Source organism: Trachurus trachurus, assembly GCF_905171665.1.
Source record: "Trachurus trachurus genome assembly, chromosome: 19".
In the NCBI taxonomy this organism is placed as follows: domain Eukaryota; kingdom Metazoa; phylum Chordata; class Actinopteri; order Carangiformes; family Carangidae; genus Trachurus; species Trachurus trachurus.
In genome coordinates, this window is record NC_139913.1 from 3,657,747 (window position 1) to 3,682,500 (window position 24,754).

A 24,754-nucleotide genomic window follows, 5' to 3' on the forward strand; every position below is an offset into this window, starting at 1 on the left:
TTCCTCCGTGACGTCACCAGAAACCCCGGCTGTGCTTCTTCGAAACGCGCCGCGGTGCGTTCAGGAGCACAACGCGTCACAAGATGCGGTGGTGTGTTCAAGGACGCTACAAGTGTTTATCAAAACAACTAAATTAAACTAAATGTTTGACTAGTGATTTACTGTGATTTAAACCAGATATTATCAATATCTATCTATTGTCTATTATCTTTATTTATATAAATATATTTGATGGACTTTTGTGACGTCACTATGAACAAAAATAATGAAAACAGTTCGTAGGTTGATCCCATGGATCTATAATACTGTATCCTGATCTAGAAGATGCTATTTAAGAGATTAATTGGCAGCTATTTTGATAAATAATTATCCAGCAAATATCTGTCATATATATATAAGACATTTTTTCATTATTTTCTGACACTATGATATGACTATGATTCTAAAACATAACATATTGATTATTATAGCTCCACAATATTGAGATAGCCTATAGGAGCAGGGCTCCAGACTAACTTTTTTTTATTGGAGCACAGTGGCCCCCTGACTTAAAATTTTAAGAGGAGCAGAAACTTGGAAACTTTAGCTGCCCACACTCTAAATTGAATATTCACATTTCCTTAATTATCATATTTGATGAAAATGAACTTTTCTCAATAAACTTGAATTAAAGCAGAAGTAATTGGAATGTTTGTGTTAATATACGTTATATCTTCCAACAGCAATCACTTATATAGTGTGTTTCTGAAACACAAGTCTGTCAGTCACCCTGCTCTGCTCTGAGCCGAGGAGAAAACTTTCCTTGTATCCTACAACCTTTATCCAATGAGGAGAGAGAACGGCATAAAGGGGCGGTCCTCTCTGTGTGTGCAGCCAAGGGATACGTGTGAATGTGGTGACGTAGGGACGAGGGCAGGGACTGCTAACTCCATCTGCTGACAGGAAGTTAGCCAAATATTCATAAAACATATTCATTAAGCAGCCAGATTACTCTTGTCAGTGAAATCTCTGAACCATTATTACAAAACAATAACATATTAGTGACATTTGAATAATCTAATTTGTACATTTAAATCTTTATAACAGACTTTAAAAGTCATTTTAATGGTATTTTCTTTGGAAGTGTAATGAAGTAGAAGCATGTATCTGATTAAATGCCAGCTACAATCCACACAGACACAAACCTTTCAAAACACTTTTATTTTTATCTTCTACGCCTCCCAAAGTGAGAAGCTCACAAACAACAGTTCCTTGGTGAGTTATAACAAGGCAGTGACACACGTAGCTCACTGTATGTATAGCATCAAATGAACATCGCCTTACCTGCACCAGTCTAAAAAACACTGAGATGAGACCTTCACATGTAAAAAGATTCTGTATGAGCCTCTAAAACACAGCAAACAGCATACGACAGCATTAAATACAGCCATTTCCTTCATTCACATTGATTAAAAAATAAAATAAAATAAAAAAACATGGCCATGAGCTCAAGGACAGGAAAAAAAAATGAAAATAAAAAATAAAAACACTGACCTACCTTATATATTAACCCTTCGTTTAATACTCTAACCATAATATAAATGAGAGCAGGCCATAATATCTCATCATGCTTTATTTACACGTCACATTCAGAGACGAGGCTGTGATGATGGAGGTGCACGTTCAGCATCATCATCATCATCATCATCATCATCGTGGTGTTGGTGGTTGGTGTAGTTGGTGGTGTAGGGAGGATTTGACTCGGACTGGAGCATCATCACAGAGCCGTCGCCAGGGGAAACTGGGCCGCCTGTCTCCATGCTAACCAGTGCCATGGAGATCCTGCAGCTGCTCTTTGATGTATAATAAGTGAGTGTGGTGGTGACAACACAGGGGAGGGAGGGGGGGACGGGACGTCACCAAGGTGGAAGCTCTGAAGAAACGTCTTCCTTTTAATATTTTACACCACTTCATCCACCCACAGTGAGTGAGTGAGTGAATGAGTGAGTGAGTGAGTGAGTGTGACACAGCAGGATGGAGTTATTGCACGATATATAGTTGCAGTGGATTTCTTTCTTACGCTGCAAAAGCTCAAAATCTTTCCAAGAATATTTGTCTTATTTCTTGTCAAAATGTCTCATTTCTAGTCAAAACTAATCTCTTTCCACTTAAAATAAGATTCATCACCTAAAAATTAACTTGTTTTTAGATCATTTCCACTTGTTTCAAACAAATTTTCACTTGAAATAAGTAAAAAAAATCTCCCAGTCAAAGCAAGTTTTTTGTGCTTGTAATAAGAAAGAAAAACTTGCTCCACTATCAGATTTCTCTACTTATTTCAAGTGAAAATCTGCTTGAAATAAGTAAAAAGTGTCTAAAAACAAACTACTTTTTAATGTGATGAGTCTTATTTTAAGTAGAATGAGATTTGTTTTGACTAGAAATGGTATTTTGACTAGAAATAAGACAAATATTCTTGGTAACATTTTGAGTTTTTGCAGTGTATTTCAGTGCAGCAGCAGCAGCCGTCGTCTTCATCATCATCTCTCTATTTTATCAAATAAAATAACTAAACACATTTCCCCCCAATACATTTTTTTTTCCCGATCAGCCGCCAAATAAAATAAAATAACTTCACATCATCATCATCATCACGGCATCACGACCCTGGTCTCCTCTCAAAGGCAACGCTTCATTTTACAACCTATAATAGTCACAATAGCCCAAAGTTACAGAGGCACAACAATGGTACAAGTTTAAGCTCTTCTTTCTTTCTATCTATCTTTCTTTCTTTTTTTTGCCTCATATATTTTTTTATTTTCTTTATTTGGTCGAACAAATACGATTTTTAAGGCCTGGAAACATTAAAGTCGACCAGCTCAGTTTGAACAGACAGATTTTAAAAGACGGATTTAGCACAGGTTGAAGCTTCATACTCTTTTAAAAATAGAAGAATTTTCTAACCTCGGAAGTTGTCGTGACATCATTAAATCGATTGGTTTCGATATAGAAACGACAGTGAGGATTAATCGACTGTCAGAATAGTATAGGTGGGATAATAATCAATAATCAATCAATAAGACGTTTTAAAAAGGAATCTGGGCAAAACGAGTGGAAACAGCAGAAAATGTGTTTGTGCTAAACTTGTGCTAAACTGACGCTGCCAAATGTTGAAGTTTGTTTTGTTGGTTTTTTTGCTGTTTCTCTGTGAAATTTAAAGAAAAAAAAAGAAATTAAAAGTTTTCTGGAGTTTTTTCTAAATCATTGTCCGCCATCATTAAAGAAATAGAAAAATAAAACCACAATCAATTACAAAAAAAAACAACCCACGGCTCTAATGACACAAATTGCAGGATCACAGTCGTCATAGCAACAAATATGAACATTATAACTTCTTTTTTCTTTTCTTTTTTTTTGTTCAAACCACCAGACTGAGAAAAGAAAATGGAGCTGAAGGAAAAGTTCAAACAGGAGAAGAAGCAGAGGATGAGATGGAGGGAAATAAATAAAAAACTGCAGCAGAGCCACAAGTATTGATTATTTTCATTATTGATTGTTTTTTTTATCCACAGGAAACATGAATTGGCAAATATTCAAATATGGTAATTGATCATTTAAGGTGAAAACAAACAAAGCAATTTTGCAGCATTGTTTCTTGTTTTTTTCAATAAATAAACAGAATTTCTCACTATTTCATGACACAATAACTAATTAATAAAGTAACAGATTATCAATAAGTGAAATAATCACAGGTTGCAGCTCGACAATGCAAAGACCTTCACATCACAGAAGTAAATCCTCATAAACAAGAAGCAAAAAACTGGGGAATATTTGGCTTTTTTCTTTCTTTCTTTTTGCTTTAAAAACGACTCAAACGTCAAATCGATCATCAAAATACTTGTTTTTTGTAGCAGAGGCAAAACACTGAGCTCTGATTACGCCTGAATGTCCCTTCCATCCATCTCTGACACACACACACACACATGCACACACACTCTCTTACATCCATACACACATACAAACAGGTCCTGTCACTGCGGTTTAGCCCTCAGTCCTCAGGTGAGTGGTGATGTCATGCATATTAACTGCAGGTGCAGCAGTGTGGTTTATGGCTGAGGTGAACTCTGAACAGCTCCCCCTGCTGGTCGGACGCTGACGCTGCAGCTGCTCAAAGGTTTGTCCCATCCCATCATCATCATCATCATCATAACAATAATACTAATAATAAGCCTGAGTAGAAAATGGCTATAGGTCGATATATCACTATAATGCTATGAGGTGTAATCAAATATGGCTACCGAAAAAACCATCCCAAATCCTCTAACGCTGCATGTTCTTGTTCTCACACCTGTTTTTCTTTCTTTATGCTCTTTCTTTTTCTTTTTTTAAAACGTACTTTCACCTTTTTTCATGCACAACAACAACTGATCCCATTAAACTCATTAACATCATGCTTCAGGCCGATTCATCTGCAGCTCACAAACACCTTTGACCACTTACTAATCTTTGATCGGTACATTAGGCTTCACTATAATACTCATATTGTGCTGAATTATCTTCCACCGTATAAAAAAAATAAAAAATAAACCAAAACAAAAAATGTGATTATCGTGTAGCTCTTTTGGGACTGTGTGTGTATGTGTGTGTGTGTGTGTGTGTGTGTGTAGCCTACCTACAGTGCTTTGTAGCCTATATATTGTAAATATACTGTCATATATCCTACAATATAAGCAGATGTTGCATTTTTATATATATATATATATGTATATATATACACACAAAACATATCCTGGATGTTTTACAAACAGAATGGGTTACATTATCTTTTTTTTTTTTATCCTTTTACATTGTCAATATCATATTTCTTCATACACTTGACGTCATACACAGGAGGAGTAGGTTCAACATCAACAACAAACGACTGTAAAATACTGTAAAAATATTGAAAAACATGAACATTCAGGGTCTGCCCGGTGAGTGTTAAAACTGGGTTTATATAGAAATGAGCGAGGCTGTAAATACAGACACGTGTTGGAGGAGGAGAGGGGGAGGAGGAGGAGGAGGAGGAGGAGGAGGAGGAGGGACACGCCTCTTCACTGCTGCCTCCTTCAAACTAAACAAAATAAAACAGAACAGAACAGAACAGAACAGAACAGAACAGAACAGAACAGAACAGAAGAGGCCTAAAAGAAGCTGCTGGATGCAGGCATGCGGATCACTGGAGAGAAGAAACGACGACGACGACGTTCGGCCAAGAAGAAAGAAGAAAGAAGAGAATCAACGTCACGGGACAGAAGCAGAAAACAACTGGAGAGAAAGAGAAAGAGAGAAACGGAACAAAAACAGATAAAAAGACTCAATCTGATGAGATGCAGTTACGTCGCCACTTTATCATCATCATGTCGCTTCTTCATCATCATCACGTGTTGTGCATTCATCTCATCGCTGTCTCTGTCTCTGTATCCAACACCGCAGTAGGAGCTTAGAGCCGAAACGTCCCGCTCCCGTCGTGGAATGTGAACGCACCGTGGAGAAGATGTGGCGAGAAGAACAGAGGAGCTGGAATGTTACAAAACAAAACAAAAAAAACGCTCCAGCGACTGTTACCGAGGCAACAACGACGACGACGATGCTGCTGACAACATCAAACAGCTGCAGAGTCAGATCAGAGATCGTCAGTCGTCTAAAATGTGATGTTTTTTATAATAATAATTATTTAAAATGTGTAAACAAGTTTGGTCCCAGAACGGAGAGAGAAGAGAAGAATAATAAAGAGAGAAAGTAAAAGGAGAGAAAAGGAAACGGATGCTGGATGTCGCTGCCCCTCCTCCATCTCCGTCCCCCCCTCTCCTCCTCCTCTACGCTCCGTTAGATGCGTTAGTTTAGTTTGTCTCTCTCAACGTGTCTCAACGCCGCCGCGGTCCGGTCAGTCAGTCTGCCGCCGGCGCCCCGGGCTCTGCAGACCCAGACCCAGACCGCTGCTGCTCCCAGGATGCAACAGCAGCATCAGCAGCATCAGCAGCATCAGCGCCGGATGAGAAGACGGTTGTGGTGTTGTCACGGCGCCGGCGTGTTGGGGTGTGTGGGGGGGCGTCGTGGTCGTCAGTTGTAGCGGTGGGAAGGGAGGGGAGGGCCGGTTTCCCCCGTTTCCCCCGCCCCCCGTCATCAAGCAGAGCTCCTGGATCTCAATAAAAACCTGTTGCAGGGAGACGGCGAGACGGCAACGAGCAACGCAACGCTGCAACGCAACGCAACGAGCAACGCAACGCTGCTGGCAGAGCAACGAAACGCAACGCCGCGCCGCGCCGCTCCCGGCCGCCGCCACCGCCGCCGCCTCACTTCTTGACGGCCTGGCGGTAGCTGTGTCTCTGGCCTTCCTGCTGCCGTGGCGGTTGTGACGCCGCCGCATTCGCCGCCGCGTTCGCTGCCGCGTTCGCCGCCGCGTTCGCCGCCGCGTTCGCCGCCGCCGCCGCATTCGCCGCGGCCGTCTTGCTGCTGCAGCCGCTGGCCCGGCTGCTGTTGGCGGCGTCGCGGGCGCTGCTGCTGGCGGCGCTGGCCACGCTGCTGTCCTGCAGCGTGGGGCTGGAGTGGGCGCGCTGCAGCCCGTTGTCCTCCAGCAGCTGGGACTCGAACAGCGACAGGTCCTCCTCGCCGCTGCGGATCTTGGCGCGCAGCAGCATGACGTAGGTCCCGTAGCGCGTTTTCTAAAGAACAAAAAGAAGAGAAAGAGATCAGAGCTGCAGACTCAAGACTCTATGAAAACTGGTTTTAAAGGTAGGGTCTGGAGTTTTGTTTGTTGCAGTTTGTAAACAAAACATTGAAACTGGGCCCCTCCTCTGCGGCTATCCACCACTTTCCGGAGAACGACGCTGGGTGTCGCCATGACACTCCATTCATTACATTTTAGATTAACGTTAGCCGGGCTAACCATTAGCCGTTAGCAGTGTCTTAAATAACTCAATAAACGGCCCATGAAAATTTTTTTTTTTTCCAGCGGATATCCTAGTTACAACATGACTGAGCTAACTAACTGGAGTAGTTTCATGTCGTGTCCGACAACGGAAGGGTTTTAACAGCTGACGTCCTGATGTTAGCTTGCTGCTGCTGTTAGCTGTCAGCAGCAGCGAAGCTAACGGCTACGATGGCCATGACTAGTTGCAGAGGCGTGCACACAGAAGCGGTGGTGTTTGTTCAGTCATTCGTTTTATAGACTTAACAAACATCAGATTAGTCAGGGTGGTTTTGGCAGCCCTGAGCCTCCACATTTGGTGCCTACACCGGTGGCTAACGCTACCAGTTAGCCGCTCGCTAGAATGCTACTATGGGGTTGAAAACCGACTTCCGTTGTGGTGTGACGCAATGGATCATGGGAAAATAAAGTGGTGGCTAAGCTGTGTAGCCTCCTGCCTCAGACAGCTGCAGTTGTCATGACAACAAAGGAAAGGAAATACAGTCCGAGTGAAGCGCTGGAGCCGTGGGCCGATACTCGACCGTCACCGACACCGGGAGCCTCCGGTGTTAGGTTGTTGTGCCGCTGTGGTGAGCTGGGAAGACGGTGTTAGCGGCGGATGCTAACCGCTACCACTAGCCGAAGTTAGCATTGAGCTAGCTCACTACAACGGTCCTCCTACTTGTTACCAGTCGAGGCTTTAGTTGTCGGTGACGGTCGGGAATCGGTCCGCGGCTCCAGCGCTTCACTCAGACTGTATTTATTTTTCTTTGCGGTCCTGATGCTGCTGCTGACAGAGAGAGACGTGCTAGCACTCGTTAGCATCAGAGACAGCTAGTGCAGCTAGCAGCCCTGAGCCTCCTACTCTGCTGCACGTAGCTTCACCTGAGCTCCATCATTGACTGGAGAGAAAAACACAGACTCTCTCGCTCTCCACCCAGAAACGTCCACGTGCACAACAAAACAAAGCAAAAGACCAAAATACAGGCAGGGGGAGGGGGCTGCAGACACAGCCCCCACCACACAGGACTAGAAGCCCATAGGTGATGAGACAGATTTCATTTGTACAAGTCTAATGTTTATTTTTGGGCACAAAACTCCAGACCCAACCTTTAATCTGAAATGAAGCTAAAGTGCAGCCTGGGGTCGATTTACACTTGATATTCAAAGTGATATAGTACTAAGTGGATTACTGAAGGTCATATGGGCCGACAACGAAAAGTAACAAAATAAGAAATTACAAAACGGAAAGGTGAAATCCGGCAATCTGATTGGTTGTTAAAGGGATAGTTCAACATTTTGGCAAATTGGCCCATTGCCATAATCTCTATAGTCATAGCAGTAGGTTTGTTACCTTTAATTGTCGGTGCAAGCTATTTTTAGAACGGCGGAGCAGAGCCGTGAGCTGCTCAGAGCTACGCTACGGAGGCTCATGGGATTTCTTGGTTTCCCTCATCAAACTCATCAAATACACAATCCAACAACTCCACAACGCTCTGGTGGACAAGTTGTGACCTGCACATTCACCACGCTATGAGATAATAACACAACGTTACCACACAGAGTTGTTTTAGAGGGAAATTCATGCAAAACCGCTGATGCACGTTGCCTTCAGGGACAGTTTTTCATCAAGCAGTCTCTGTATTTACCTCTAAAACAACTCTGTTCAATCCACCGCTATATTGATTTCTCACCGGCTAATGCACATGGAGGAGAAGAGACCAGACCCTTTAAAATAAATAAAGCATTCAGTCAGTCTCACCTCGAACTCCAGGTACTCGTCTCGCTGGCGGTATTCCTCCAGCTCGCGACCTTTGACCTTGCGGTCAGGAGGGTAGGAGCGCAGCTCGGCCAGTTCGGTGGAAATGTTTCTGAACCGAGCTTCATGGGAGCGGACCTGCTCCTCCTGCAGGCACAAGGTCCACATGAGTTATTCATGAGCTCCAAGTTGCAACTGTAATGACTTTGACCTCACGTTACATTTCAGATCATTCTTCTTCTTTTTGTTCCTTTCTCTTGTTTCTCTTGAGTTCAGATCAGGGTTATTATAGTTCACTAAAACTAAGACTGAAACTAAAACTAGCAGTGAAAAAATAACAAAAAATGTCATTTTTTCCAAAAGAAAAGAGAACTACATAAAAACTTTTCTTGTCGATGTCTAAAGCTGCAGGAAGAAAACGCCACAACTCAATATGGGACGACTTGGAGTACGACCCACAGGTAGATAAGAGTGAATGTTAACGTAATAAGGACTGATGGGAACATTATGGGATGCAACTAAGGGCGCTTTCACACCAACAGCAGTTGGTGCTCACTAAACGGTCCATTCGAACCAAAAGCTCTTAGTTCGGTTTGTTTTCGTTGGTGTGAAAGCATCAATCGCACTCGGGTAATAAACGGTACATCTATGAGCTGTATCGCGCTAATTGTACAGTGTTCTACAGTGTTGTCTCCATTGTGAAAGTCCAAATTGGCGCTTATTTCTACCGAAAGATGACGAAACGTTATTCAGACCAATTTTGGTTCGTTTGCATGTGTGAATGCGGAACCACTCCGCAGTCTGTAGCTACAATGGAACAATTTTACTGTCTGGTGCGGAGCAAATAATCAAACTAGTGGTGTGAAAGCGCCCTAAAAGGGAAAAATCCCACAAATGTGTAAGTTCACCTTCAGAGGCCTGACAGAAGCTTTCTGCTAAAACCTGAAAAACTAAAACTAAAACTAAATAAAAACTAAACTAAAACTGCTTCATCACTTGTTGAACTCACTAAAACTAAACTGAAATTAAACTGAAAAACTAATGAACATTTTAAACCTATAATGACCTTGTTCCAGATGTGCAGCTGCATCCTGTCAATCATCATCATCAGTGTAATTAGATTTATTCTGTTATGAAGTTTATTAGATTAGAAGATCCTTGTTCTTCCTCCTGACTCTGTTTCTGTGTCTGCAGCTGCTCTGTGTGTCTGCACAAATAAACCCGTCGTGACTTATCTACACCACACTGCGTCGTCTTGTTGAGGTGACATTACCTCCGACAGCTTGGACATCGTCCCCGGCAACAGCGGGCGGCTGAACTTCTTCTGCGAGCCGATGGCGGCCGGGAACGGAGGAGCGGAGAACATGGCCGCCACCGTGTTGATCCGAGTGATCCAGGACTGCATCTGCTCGGCGTTCCTGCAACACGCACACACACACACACACACACACACACACAGAGACACACACACAGAGCGGGAACAAACACACTTATCAGCGAGCGCACAACAACATCAAAGGAATAATTATCAGGAAACGCAGCCGCGCTGTTGACAACAAAGAAACGATTCTGGAGCCAATTAATGCGCGAGGAGGAAAAAGGCCGGTTTTACACTAACGGAGCCATTAGAGGCCCGGGGAGGAGGATCAGATTGAATCAGAGCCGCGGTTCGATTCCCACAGGAGAGAGAGAGAGGGAGAGAGAGAGAGAGAGAGAGAGAGAGAGAGAGAGAGAGAGAGAGAGAGAGAGAGAGAGAGAGAGAGAGAGAGAGAGAGAGAGGGAGAGAGAGAGAGAGAGAGGTTGAGTATCTGGGACAAACGCTCGCTGCAACTGGAGCACAGAGCTCGTCCTCCTGGGGCTCAAACATGTGGCCACTCATGTGCCACTTCCTGGATGCTACTGCTACACACACACACACACACACACACACACACACACACACACACACACACACACACACACACACACACACACACACACACACATGGACACACACAACACGGACACACACACTGTAGTGCTGTAACGTCCAGTTCAACATGTGTGTGTCATTGATCCGTGTGCTCTCAGCGTGTGTCCACATGTGCACAGCTGGATGATCCACATGCTGAGAACTGAGGCTGGACTCAGCTGTGATCAGAGACACACACCAACATACACACTAACACACACACACACACACACACACACACACACACACACTAACACACACACGCTAACACACATTTACATTTTAAACAGTGAAACTTAGATGATGAGAATCTGGATTCAAACCTAAAGTCTCGTCGTCTGTGAGTTTTAAACTGTTTTGATTTAATCTGTTCATGATTCACTGTCAATACCTTGTCAATACTTTTCATGTGTATTTTATTCATTAATATACAGGTTATATTTTGAACATTAACTTCTCTCAAGTCACTGCCAATACAGCACTTTACTAATGTTTAATGCTAAATCTAACTTGTGTTTTAATCTGAAATTTGCAGCTGTTTATTTATTCATGTTACCTATTCACTGTATTCTCCACTGTATTTATATCATTTGATTTATTCAGTATATTTTATCCTAAAGCCTGACCAGGGACAAAGACTTAGCTGAAGCTAGACGTCATTTTTTTGTGGCAATGTTGTATGAATCGTCCCTGTTAAATAAACATTAACAGATATAACATTATGGATGGATGGATGGATGGATGGATGGATGGATGGATGGATGGATGGATGGATGGATGGATGGATGGATGGATGGATGGATGGATGGATGGATGGATGGATGGATAGATGGATAGATAGATAGATAGATAGATAGATAGATAGATAGATAGATAGATAGATAGATAGATAGATAGATAGATAGATAGAGTGATAGATAGATAGATAGATAGATAGATAGATAGATAGATAGATAGATAGATAGATAGATAGATAGATAGATAGAAAGATAGATAGAACGATAGATGGATAGATAGATAGATAGATAGATAGATAGATAGATAGATAGATAGATAGAGTGATAGATAGATAGATAGATAGATAGATAGATAGATAGATAGATAGATAGATAGATAGATAGATAGATAGATAGATAGATAGATAGAGTGATAGATAGATAGATAGATAGATAGATAGATAGATAGATAGAAAGATAGATAGAACGATAGATGGATAGATAGATAGATAGATAGATAGATAGATAGATAGATAGATAGATAGATAGATAGATAGATAGATAGATAGAGTGATAGATAGATAGATAGATAGATAGATAGATAGATAGATAGATAGATAGATAGATAGATAGATAGATAGATAGATAGATAGATAGATAGATAGATAGAACGATAGATGGATAGATAGATAGATAGATAGATAGATAGATAGATAGATAGATAGATAGATAGATAGATAGATAGATAGATAGATAGATAGATACTGTAGATAGATAGATAGATAGATAGATAGATAGATAGATAGATAGATAGATAGATAGATAGATAGATAGATAGATAGATAGATAGATAGATAGATAGATAGATAGATAGATACTGTAGATAGATAGATAGATAGATAGATAGATAGATAGATAGATAGATAGATAGATAGATAGATAGATAGATAGATAGATAGATAGATAGATAGATAGATAGATAGATACTGTAGATAGATAGATAGATAGATAGATAGATAGATAGATGGTAGTATTAGTACTAATGGTGGTAGTGTATATGACTGACACACACACACACACACCTGCAGCTTCACACTCACTGACCGGTCCATGTGACCATGTGATGTGATGATGTCACATTAACTTTGACCTTAATTCGTTTCTGACTAACGACCAACCAGCTGTGACCATGACGACACACGTTTCTGTTTGCTGTGGAGGAGTGTGTATATGTGTATAATGTGTGTATATATATGTGTGTGTGTGTGTGTGTGTGTGACTCACGGGGCCTGGAACAGGTAGACCCTCCAGTCGGCCGTCCTCAGGTAGAAGACGTTGGGTCTCTTGCTGTAGTCGGAGGCCTTCATGGCCAGCGCGTGGTGGATGGACACGGCGTTCTTCAGGTCCTCGTCCGACAGCTGCTTGTCGGGCCGGTACTCGCCCTGACGGGACGGAGAGGAGAGGAGAGGAGAGGAGAGGAGAGAGACGGTTACTATGGTGACCACAGAGCAGAGGGGGGGGGGGGTTACCGTGGTGATTAAAGCTGGTTAGAGGGCGTTAGGGGTCAGAGATGGCAGCTGATGTCGCAGCAGGTCAAACTAACTGTTCATGTGTCATTCATCTGGTTTGAGTTTGACGGTTTGACAGGAACCGGGAATCGAACCAGCGATACAGGAGTCAGTGGTTTCACCTGACTCCTGTTTAGTGGTTAAAATAGAAAATAAAAAACAACAACCAGGTCGTCTCCATTAAAAAAAAAAAAAAAAAAAACTAATTCATAATATTGTGATGCTGCTCATGTCTAGAAACATAGCACAAACTAAAGACCGAAAATGCATAATTATTTGATTTTTTGTTTCATGTTTAGAGTTTTTCTAAAATATAAACAACATAAAAACCCTCCTTTGTTAACTATAATGTACATATGAATGTTTTAGATAGAGATTTATTATGTAACATGTTATAATAACTAAACTATTAAGCTTTAGTTAGCAATAGTCAGTAATCAATGATTTATACATCAATGTTCCTATATCGACACTTATTAGTCTGCAATATATAACATTTATAAATGTTTAACTTTGGATTAATAAGCTGAAGCTCATTAGTGTTAAATAATGTTGAACTAATGTGTAATTGTTAGTAAGTGTCACTGGTTTCATAGATATCCAGGACAGAACCAGTTGATTCGGTAAAACAGGAAGTGATCCGTTGGCTAAGCTAAGCTAAAGCTAATACATCAACATCAACTAAACATATAAATAATTCAGGGTACAAGACCAATTAAATCTTCTTCTAAGTCTTTCTTTCCATGGAAATGTTAAATACATCATTAGGGAAATATCTGACCTTCAAAATAAAAGCGTCGCAACTTTTATTTTGTATTAGCCTACGTTAAAAACATTTCTCTTTTCACGTGCTTATAGCTGAGCTCTTTTTAAGAACTTTTAACTTTATCTATTTTCTTTTATTTTACTTTTATTTGCTCTTGCTTTTAACTCTGTTTTAGTGTTTGTTTTTATTCTGTTTTATGCTTCTCTTTTTTTCAAATGTTTTGTCTTTATGTAAAGCACATTGAGTTGCCTTGGTATGAAATGCGCTATATAAATAAAGATGCCTTGCCTTGCCTTAAGCTGAATAAGTGAGCGTTAAGACACAAAAAAATAAAAAAATAAAAACTGTCTAAACTGAGTTTGACCCAACATTGAGCTTAATATTTTGTCTTTCTGTGTTTTGTGTTTGGTTGCGTCTCTTCGGCGCCGTCGGAGCAGATGGTGTCGCCCTCCCTCCGTCCGTCCAGCAGGAAGTGGCAGCTTCAGTGTCCTGTGACGCTGGCAGAGGTTTCCCCTCGACAACAACGACGCCGCCAAGCCCACGGCCGCCCGACGACGTTACATAACAACACTCACAACTCAGACATGTAAACAGGAAGCAGGCACCAAAATAAAAAAAATAATAAAAATGTCTTCAGAGGAGCCACAGTCGGTGTGAACGTGTTGTTTTCAGCTGATTAAAATAAAAAGCTCACAGTGGGAGAGTGGGCCGGTCACATGACGGGAAGAAGAACGTGTTGGAGATTCACACGGTGTTTATATAGAGACACAGTCGCCTGTTCTCAATAATATCCAGCTCACGGACTATACAGCTAAAATATAAAACTGCTATTAATAATAATCCTGTTTCTTTATATAGCACCTTTAAAAACAAAGCCAACAGCCACAAATAAACCCATAACAACCTGAATAACAAAAGAACCCACTACAACAATAACATAGGAGAATGAATAAAGAGGAGGAATAAGAATGAAATAAGACAGAATGAAATAATAATAAGAAAGTAAAAGCAGGAAGAGACGGTTAAATAAAACAATGATGTGAAATAAAAAGTGATAAAAGGAAACATCTGTAAGGATGTACAACAGCCAGGGGGGAAAAATAAATATAATATAAAGATAAATGAAAACCATAAAAAAAACAATAAAAAAATTAAATAAAAGTGATAAGTGAAGCACTCACTTTCTGCAGGTAGAGGATTACACCTTTCAGGATCACGTAAAACGTCTTCCACCCTCTTTTCCCTCTTGGTGCTGCGAAAAAATAAAACAATAAAAACACATTAAAATATGAGTATACGTGATATAGATATAATGTTATTTCAGCTTAACCCTCCTGTTGTCCTCCTGGGTCAAGGAAGGAAGGAAGGAAGGGAGAAGGGAAAGACAGAAGGAAGGAAGGATAAAGGGATAGAAGGAAGGAAGGAAGGAAGGAAGGAAGGAAGGAAGGAAGGAAGGAAGGAAGGAAGGAAGGAAGGAAGGAAGGAAGGAAGGAAGGAAGGAAGGAAGAAGGGAAAGAAAGAAGGAAGGAAGGCAGGAAGGATAAAGGGATAGAAGGAAGGAAGGATAAAGGGATAGAAGGAAGGAAGGAAGGAACGAAGGAAGGAAGGACAAAGGGAATGATGGGAAGAAAGAAGGAAAGGGGAAAAGGAAGGAAAGACAGATGTAGGGAGGGAACAGATTGGGTCAAAAAAGAGGGAAGAATTAAGGATGAAGGAAGGAAGGAAGGAAGGAAGGAAGGAAGGAAGGAAGGAAGGAAGGAAGGAAGGAAGGAAGGAAGGAAGGAAGGAAGGAAGGAAGGAAGGTAAAAAGGATTGTGGAAAGAAGGAAGGGAAAAGGGAAGGAAAGAAAGATGGAGGGAGGGAACAGACCAGGTCAACTGGATCAAAAGAGGAAGGAAGAAGAAGTAGGGAACGAAGGGAACGAAGGGAAGGATGTTTGTTAAGTGGATGTATGTGTTTTTATTGGGTGGCAAAGCAGTTTCCCCTTGGGGATCAATAAAGTTTTCTAATCTAATCTAATCTAATCTAATCTAATCTAAGGAAAGAAGCAAGGGAGAAAGGAAGGATGGAGGACAACAGGAGGGTTAAATTAGTGGATTAAACCTGCGCTGTGTTCAAGGCCGGTGGTTTATTTGAGTCCTGTCACGGTTTCTTCATCTGACGCTGCTCCATTATCGACTCGATGCTCTATTTCTATTAATACTAACGTGCCGTCGCTCAGTCAGGAGCTCGTTTCAGTCTCAATCTGCAGCTTCGCAGCAAAAAAAACCCACACGAACCAGTGAAAAGTTTAAAACCCACAGTTTGACCTTCATCGATGTCAGAAAATATAAAACATTGTCCTGACGAATGTGTATTTAACTGACGGTTTCGTCTCTTTATGTCCACACGGACTAATCCAGCTGCTGGTTTATGGGGTTACGTAAGTCACGTATTCGCACCGAGGAAGACGTTTGATTGGATCAGAGCGGATTCCTTTAGAGACGTCGATGTGAATGTGGAAGTACGAGTGTGAAACTGGACGTGACACAAAGACTTTGGAAAAAAAACTGCGCTCTGATTGGTCAAAAGGCAAAGAGGAGGATTTGATGGAGATGAATAAAAATCTGAAGGAATTTCACGGTGGAGCCGAGGATTGTGGGATTTCTTTTTTTTTGTCTCTTTTGTTTTGTTACAGAGTTAAACGTTATTGTCAGAGCAGAAAAGCAGTGATAGACGTGTTCAAAACTGGACTAAACTTTAATTTCAAACTTTATTCCTGCTGCTGAATAAAGCTCCATACAGTATAAAGGTAGATGTTTGTATTAAAGCTCCTTCAAAATAAAGGTAGATGTTTGTATTAAAGCTCCTTCAAAATAAAGGTAGATGTTTGTGTTAAAGCTCCATACAGTATAAAGGTAGATGTTTGTGTTAAAGCTCCATACAGTATAAAGGTAGATGTTTGTGTTAAAGCTCCATACGGTATAAAGGTAGATGTTTGTGTTAAAGCTCCATACGGTATAAAGGTAGATGTTTGTGTTAAAGCTCCATACGGTATAAAGGTAGATGTTTGTGTTAAAGCTCCATACAGTATAAAGGTAGATGTTTGTGTTAAAGCTCCATACAGTATAAAGGTAGATGTTTGTGTTAAAGCTCCATACAGTATAAAGGTAGATGTTTGTGTTAAAGCTCCATACAGTATAAAGGTAGATGTTTGTGTTAAAGCTCCATACAGTATAAAGGTAGATGTTTGTGTTAAAGCTCCATCCAGTATAAAGGTAGATGTTTGTATTAAAGCTCCTTCAAAATAAAGGTAGATGTTTGTGTTAAAGCTCCATACAGTATAAAGGTAGATGTTTGTGTTAAAGCTCCATCCAGTATAAAGGTAGATGTTTGTATTAAAGCTCCTTCAAAATAAAGGTAGATGTTTGTGTTAAAGCTCCATCCAGTATAAAGGTAGATGTTTGTATTAAAGCTCCTTCAAAATAAAGGTAGATGTTTGTGTTAAAGCTCCATCCAGTATAAAGGTAGATGTTTGTATTAAAGCTCCTTCAAAATAAAGGTAGATGTTTGTGTTAAAGCTCCATCCAGTATAAAGGTAGATGTTTGTATTAAAGCTCCTTCAAAATAAAGGTAGATGTTTGTGTTAAAGCTCCATACAGTATAAAGGTAGATGTTTGTATTAAAGGGACAACGAGGAGTTTCTATTCGGTTATAAAAAAGTCTCACGTTAATGTGGATGAATCTCCGCTACCCACACTTGTTAATGGGCCCATTTTCGATAAATATATCGTTCTGTCTCTATTGTTATTTTGTTATTATTAGTGGTGGCGGAGATGCTGGTTGAGCCGACCAGCGTTTTTTACTTTCGGTTTCGCAACGAGTCATGAGAATAACGCAGCTGAATCGCCGTTTATGGTCGGAACTACGACGGTATGTGAACCTCTTTGAACCTCTGACTTTAATTCTTGATGAATGAAAACATGAGTCCGTCTTGCGCCGGTCAAAATCATTTTACGGTGTGCGCGGAGGCTCATAAATGTAGTGTGAAAACGCTTCGCTTTTCCAAAACTCCTCGTTGTCCCTTTAAAGCTCCATACAGTATAAAGGTAGATGTTTGTGTTAAAGCTCCATCCAGTATAAAGGTAGATGTTTGTATTAAAGCTCCATACAGTATAAAGGTAGATGTTTGTATTAAAGCTCCATACAGTATAAAGGTAGATGTTTGTGTTAAAGCTCCATCCAGTATAAAGGTAGATGTTTGTATTAAAGCTCCATACAGTATAAAGGTAGATGTTTGTATTAAAGCTCCATACAGTATAAAGGTAGATGTTTGTGTTAAAGCTCCATACAGTATAAAGGTAGATGTTTGTATTAAAGCTCCATACAGTATAAAGGTAGATGTTTGTATTAAAGCTCCATACAGTATAAAGGTAGATGTTTGTGTTAAAGCTCCATACAGTATAAAGGTAGATGTTTGTGTTAAAGCTCCATACAGTATAAAGGTAGATGTTTGTATTAAAGCTCCATACAGTATAAAGGTAGATGTTTGTGTTAAAGCTCCATACAGTATAAAGGTAGATGTTTGTGTTAAAGCTCCATACAGTATAAAGGTAGATGTCCATGTGTAGTGTGATTATAAAGCAGCTCTAGGTTCTATATTAATACTGTGAAAGTATCAAAGCCTCAGTCCACAGAGAAATGCACACAGCCTGTATTCAGAAACTGAGCCTTAAAACCAGCCGTCAGGACTTCCTGTCACTTTGTGATGTCACAACTAAGCCCCGCCCCCTCACCACCTGGACCCACGATCCATCCAACAACAACAACTTGTTTCTCTGAGTGTTTTATTCTGAAATCTGCTCTGTTTTGTATTGGATTGGATTACTCAGAAAACAGTCAGCCAATCAGAAGAGAGGATCAGAGCTTCCTCCTCTCTTCTGATTGGCTGACACTGACCTGTTGTTTCTAGAGCTCCAGAGAGAAGCTGATAGAGAGAGAGGAGATGGAAAAGAAAAAAAAACCTCCAGTGAGATGGTTTTTATACCTTCTCATGGATTGACCCTTCAAAATAAAAGACAGAGGAGGAAGAAGAAACATGGAGCGTTCACAGACAGAGTTTCTGAGTTTCTGAGTCGTACTTCTCTTTCCGTCCGAGTCCGCGTGGACTTTCCGAACAAGGAATCCGTTCTTGTAGAGCAGCGATCCCGTCAGCTGATGCGACTGCGACTGCGACTGCGAATGCGACTGTGACTGCGACTCGTCATCGGACAGCGGCTTCCCGCTGCTGCCGACCCGCTTCATGGACTTGGAGGCGTTGGACTCGCACAGGCTGTCGCCCAACTCCGAGAACGACTTCCTCAGCTCCTCCTCGTCGCTATGGAGACGACAGAAACAAACAAACAAATAAATAAATAAACTGATCAACACCTATGTGTCATTATTAACACCTCATCATCATCATCATCAGTCCTGTCCGGTCCGGTCTGGTCCGGTCTGTGGCGGCTACATGAGGAACAAGAGGTCCAGAGATTTCACACAGTAACACAACACAACACAACACAACACAACACAACACAACACAACACAACACAACACACAGAGCTTCAGCTGCACAACAACACGTCCAACAGAGAGAGAGCGAGCTGAGTGGTAGAAGGAAGGAAGGAAGGAAGGAAGGAAGGAAGGAAGGAAGGAAGGAACTAGGGATAGAAGGAAGGAAGGAAGGAAGGAAGGAAGGAAGGAAGGAAGGAACTAGGGATAGAAGGAAGGAAGGAAGGAAGGAAGGAAGGAAGGAAGGAAGGAAGGAAGGAACTAGGGATAGAAGGAAGGAAGGAAGGAAGGAAGGAAGGAAGGAAGGAAGGAAGGAAGGAAGGAAGGAAGGAAGGAAGGAAGGAAGGAAGGAAGGAAGGAACTAGGGATAGAAGGAAGGAAGGAAGGAAGGAAGGAAGGAAGGAAGGAACTAGGGATAGAAGGAAGGAAGGAAGGAAGGGAGGAAGGAAGGAAGGAAGGAAGGAAGGAAGGAAGGAAGGAAGGAAGGAAGGAAGGAAGGAAGGAAGGAACTAGGGATAGAAGGAAGGAAGGAAGGAAGGAAGGAAGGAAGGAAGGAACTAGGGATAGAAGGAAGGAAGGAAGGAAGGAAGGAAGGAACTAGGGATAGAAGGAAGGAAGGAAGGAAGGAAGGAAGGAAGGAAGGAAGGAAGTTAGGAAGGTAGGAAGGACAAAGGGAAAGAAGGAAGGATAAAGGGATAGAAGGAAGGAAGGAAGGAAGGAAGGAAGGAAGGAAGGAAGGACAAAGGGAAAGAAGGAAGGAAGGAAGGAAGGGAGGGAGGAAGGAAGGAAGGGAGAAGGGAAAGAAAGAAGGAAGCAAGGAAGGAAGGAAGGGAGCAAGGGAGGTAAAAAGGATTGTGGAAAGAAGGAAGAGGAAAAGGGAAGGAAAGAAAGATGGAGGGAGGGAACAGACCAGGTCAACTGGATCAAAAGAGGAAGGAAGAAGAAGTAAGGAACGAAGGGAAGGAAGGAAGGAAGGAAAGAAGCAAGGGGGAAAAGGATTGGTTGAACGAGAGCGACTTCCTTAAAGCCTCGAGTCGAGTCTGTGTTTTCCTCCTCTCGCCTTGATCACAAACGCACCACAGCCAAAAGAGTGACACCATCTTTTTTTTTTTTTGTTGCAGCTCAGTGAGGTGAAAAACAGGGGCATCTTTACCCATGGGGGGAAGAGGAGGAGGAGGAGGAGGAGGAGGAGGAGGAGGAGGAGGCAGCTCGTCTCCTCTTTACTCCTTCTCCTCCTCCTCCTCCTCCTCCTCCTCCTCCTCCTCCTCCTCCTCCTCCTCCTCCATCAGAGAGAGACGACGACGACCCAGAAACGACACGTCAACGTGACAAGTTTGTGTGTTTGTTGTTGGTTAAAAGTACGGAGGCCCAGAGGGCTCAACTCACTGCTGCTGCTGCTGCACCACGACAACCACACACACACATGGAATATACATGTACATATATGGATGCAATGATAATGATTTGTGCTTTTAATTTATATGCAAATGTAAAAAAAAATTATACATGAAACTTGTAAATTCATCTTAAAGCCTGTTAATATATATGTAAAATATTATAGAGGCCACTCTCCCTGAATGTGAAGATAAACATGTTTGAAATTAAAGCAGAAGTGAGTGGTCCGGTCGTTTTCGCTAATGCTGCGTTCCAGGCAGGCTTTTGAAATCGTAAATTACAGCTTCAAGTCACAACTTAGGACTTTGTAGCGTTCCAGGCAACCCACTCGTGTTTTTCCGACCTGTTTTACCGGTGAAAGTCACTATAACGGCCACTCGTAACTTCCGACCGGTGAACTCGTACCAGATCGAACTGGTACCACTTCACGGTCGGAAAAATACGAGTTTCCTTGAACGCACCATAACAGTCCTCGTCGCTACGTCACCACATTCACGGCGTTCCTTGGCTGCACACACAGCCCTGCATGCCGTTCTCTCTCCTCATTGGATAAAAACTGTAGGATACGATAAATGTTTTCTCCTCGGCTCAGAGCAGAGCAGAGGGACTGACAGACCCGTGTTTCAGACCAAACACTCTATGTAAGTGATTGCTGTCGGAAGATATAACTATTTAAGACTTATATTAACACAAATATATCACTTACTTCTGCTTTAATAGGAAAAACATATTTAACATATTTTTCAATACACTTGCACACATATACATTAAATTAATTTTAAAAATCATCATAAAGACTTGAAAATATGTTCATACAGAAGATGCACGTACTCTGTGTGTTATTTTTTTTTATATACAGTAAATGACATATTTGCCACCATCGCTCTTGATATAGGGACATAGTATATATTTCATTCATAAAATATCACAATAAAACACAGGTTTAGTTTGTAACAAGAGGAATGAATGATCTGTTTTTGTTTCTATTCAGATGATTTGTGCTTTTATTTTATATGAAAATGTAAAAAATTATTAACATGAAAACTGTAAATTCATCTTAAAGCCTGTTAATATGTATAATATTATAGAAGCCACTCTCACTGAATGTTAAACAAACGTTATATGGATGTTTTTTTCAATAAACTTGCACATATATACATTGAATTAATCTTAAAAATCATCATAAAGACTTGAAAATATGTTCATACATACAGATTTTAGAAGATGCACGTGCTCTGTGTGTTATATTTTCATATAAATGACATATATGCCACCATCACTCTTGATATAGGGACATTTCATTCATAAAATATCACAATAAAACACAGGTTTAGTTTGTAACAAGTGGAATAAATGATCTGTTTTTGTTTCTATTCAGATGTACTGTTGTCTTCTTACATATACGTTGTCTCATGTCTGTGTCGTGAACGTAGTTAAAACCGCTGGATGAACTCCGTCAGAGCCGAGGAGAGGAGAGGAGGACGGAGCAGGAAGGTTATCGTTGTCTAAATCAAATTAAACCTCGGTTATGAAACTTAAAGATGGAGGACGAGTCGCTGTGAATCCAGGTCACTGATGTTTTAAGACCGGCTGCTCTCAGATCAGCAGCAAAGTGACCAGACTGTGTGTGTGTGTGTGTATTAAGTTTTAAAGGGGTCGTATTTATTCATTTTATTGTAGTTTTACATATTTTATCATCTAATTTTCTTTTTTATCATCCTGTGTGTTCTTGGCTGTGTGAGTTTTATTGATTTCATTAGAGTTTTATCACAATTTTTAAATGTTTTATTGTGTAATTTTATTATTTTCACTCGACTTGTTTCATATCTTTGTCGGTTTTTATTCATTTTATTGCCGTTTTACATCTTTCATTTTGACTGCATGAGGCTTCTGTTCATATTTTAATGTCTTTAATCTATTTTATTAGTTTTTTTCCCACCTGTAATTTTGCTTTTTTGATTAATCTTACTTCACAGTATCATCCATTTGTATTGATTTACTCACTTTAAATGTTTTATTATATAACAGTGTCGTTTTTCTTTCTATCTTACTTCATATTCTTGTCTGTTTCTATTCATTTTATTGCAGTTGTATTGTCTGATATTGTTTTTATTGACTATTTATTACATTTATATACTTTTTATTCCTAACGTTTTACCTTATAGGCCTAGCTGTTATTTCATTTCACGTGTTTCATTATATTCTAAACTTCTGTTATCAATGACGCAGCACTTAGGCTACTTTTTTTATTATTATTATTATTATGTATTAAACACTACCTGACCAGATAAGTGGGGATCGGGTTTGTGTGTGAACGACAGACAATATTTACAGCTCACGTAGCAGCAGCAGCAGCAGTGATAATCCCATTCTCCTCTGAATAATCCCACACAAAGCGCTGGATCTTATTCTCTTAGTGTTTTTTAAAGGGATTTGTCACATTAGCAGATGATCGATGCTTCGGGCTACGACAGCTACAGCTACATTACAAACGTCGCCGAGGTAACAACAGCGGCGCAGCAGCAGCGATTCCACTTGTTACCTCACCAGGCGGCTCCGCTCCGCGCAAAAGTTCAGCCCGAAAATAGAAAGATGGCTCGATGCCGAACCCCCGAGACCGAGCTGTGAGTAACCAACAGAACATAACAGCAGTTAACCCCATACAGCAGAGAGAGAGAGGGAGGGAGGGAGGGAGAGAAAGAGATGGGGGAGACTGAGCCAATGAGCACAGAGCCTGTTGCCTGGTAACAGCCGTCCTGCCTGCATCCCTCTCTACACAGACACAAAGTGGAGAGGAGATGGAGAGAGAGGGGGGAGGATGGAGGGAGGAAGGGAGAGAGAGGGAGAGAGGGAGAGGGGGGAGAAAAAGAGACAAAGCTCGTCTTTCTCAAATGGAGAAATATTATCGACAATGATGAGAGGAGGAGAAGAGAGGAGAAGGAGGAGAGGAGAGGAGAGGAAGAAAGGAAGAAAGGAAAGAAAAGGGAGGAAAAAGAGGAAAAACAATAAAACAATGGGATGGAAGGGAAACAAAGGAGAGAGAAGACAAAAGGAAAAAAAACAGAAAAGAAAATGGAAGGACAGAGGATTGGAAAGAAAGGGAATAAAAATGTTGGAAAGGAAAAAAGAGTGAGAAAGGATAGAAAAGAAGAAAAAGAGATAAAATAAGAGTAAGAAAGGATAGAAAAGAAGAAAAAGAGAAAAAAGAAAGAAAACAAACAATGAAAATGAAAGGAAAGAAAGGATAAAGATAAACAGAAATTAGAAGGAGAAGAAAAGAAAGAAAGAGGAATACAACAAGGGAAAAGGAGGTAAAAAATAGAGGATAGAAAACTATATGAAGGAAAAGAAAGAAAACAACTTCATCACTTTGACAAAAACACAACAGGAAGTGTTTCTGAGGGGACACAGTAAAGTGACGGACCGAGCTGAAGGCTAATGCTAAGCTAACCATATCCATACGATCAATAAATAAATAACATGTGAATCATGTTTCCTGAAACTCTTTTTTTGTTTCATTAAGCTGCAGTGAATTGAGCCTTCAGGGCCACCGTAGAAAAGTCAAACTTCATCTGAATGAGAAGGAGAAGTTGATGATGTAAAACGTAAAATATGTTTGGTGTCATGTGACGTCTGCATGTGCTGCAGGTGAGAGGGTGATTAAAGGGATAGTTCAACATTTTGGCAAATTGGCCCATTGCCATAATCCCTATAGTCATAGCAGTAGGTTCGTTACCTTTAATTGTCAGTGTAAGCTATTTTTAGATCATCAAACTCATCAAATACACAATCCAACAACTCCACAACGCTCTGGTGGACAAGTTGTGACCTGCACATTCACCACGCTATGAGATAATAACACAAAGTTACCAGACAGAGTTGTTTTAGAGGTAAATTCATGCAAAACCACTGATGCACGTTGCCTTCAGGGACAGTTTTTCATCAAGCAGTCTCTGTATTTACCTCTAAAACAACTCTGTGTGGTAACGTTGTGTTATTATCTCATAGCGTGGTGAATGTGCAGGTCACAACTTGTCCACCAGAGCGTTGTGGAGTTGTTGGATTGTGTATTTGATGAGTTTGATGAGGGAAAAACCAAGAAATCCTATTAGCCTCCGTAGCGTAGCTCTGAGCAGCTC

At 40.9% G+C, this 24,754-nt stretch overlaps 1 protein-coding gene across 1 annotated transcript in view; it reads right to left on the reverse strand.

The window, feature by feature from the left end:
* Positions 1 to 6,314: 6,314 nt before the first annotated feature.
* LOC311003134 (PH and SEC7 domain-containing protein 1) overlaps positions 6,315 to 24,754 on the reverse strand; it is a gene marked incomplete at its 3' end in the record, with an annotated part of 70,890 nt that continues 52,450 nt past the window's right edge. Inside the window, exons 12-17 of the mRNA XM_083994819.1 lie at positions 18,809 to 19,044; positions 14,870 to 14,940; positions 12,639 to 12,796; positions 9,961 to 10,105; positions 8,691 to 8,834; positions 6,315 to 6,683 (exon numbers count right to left, since the gene is read on the reverse strand). Of these exons, the coding sequence (XP_083850945.1) occupies positions 6,315 to 6,683; positions 8,691 to 8,834; positions 9,961 to 10,105; positions 12,639 to 12,796; positions 14,870 to 14,940; positions 18,809 to 19,044 (1,123 nt within the window). The remainder of the gene's footprint in view (positions 6,684 to 8,690; positions 8,835 to 9,960; positions 10,106 to 12,638; positions 12,797 to 14,869; positions 14,941 to 18,808; positions 19,045 to 24,754) is intronic.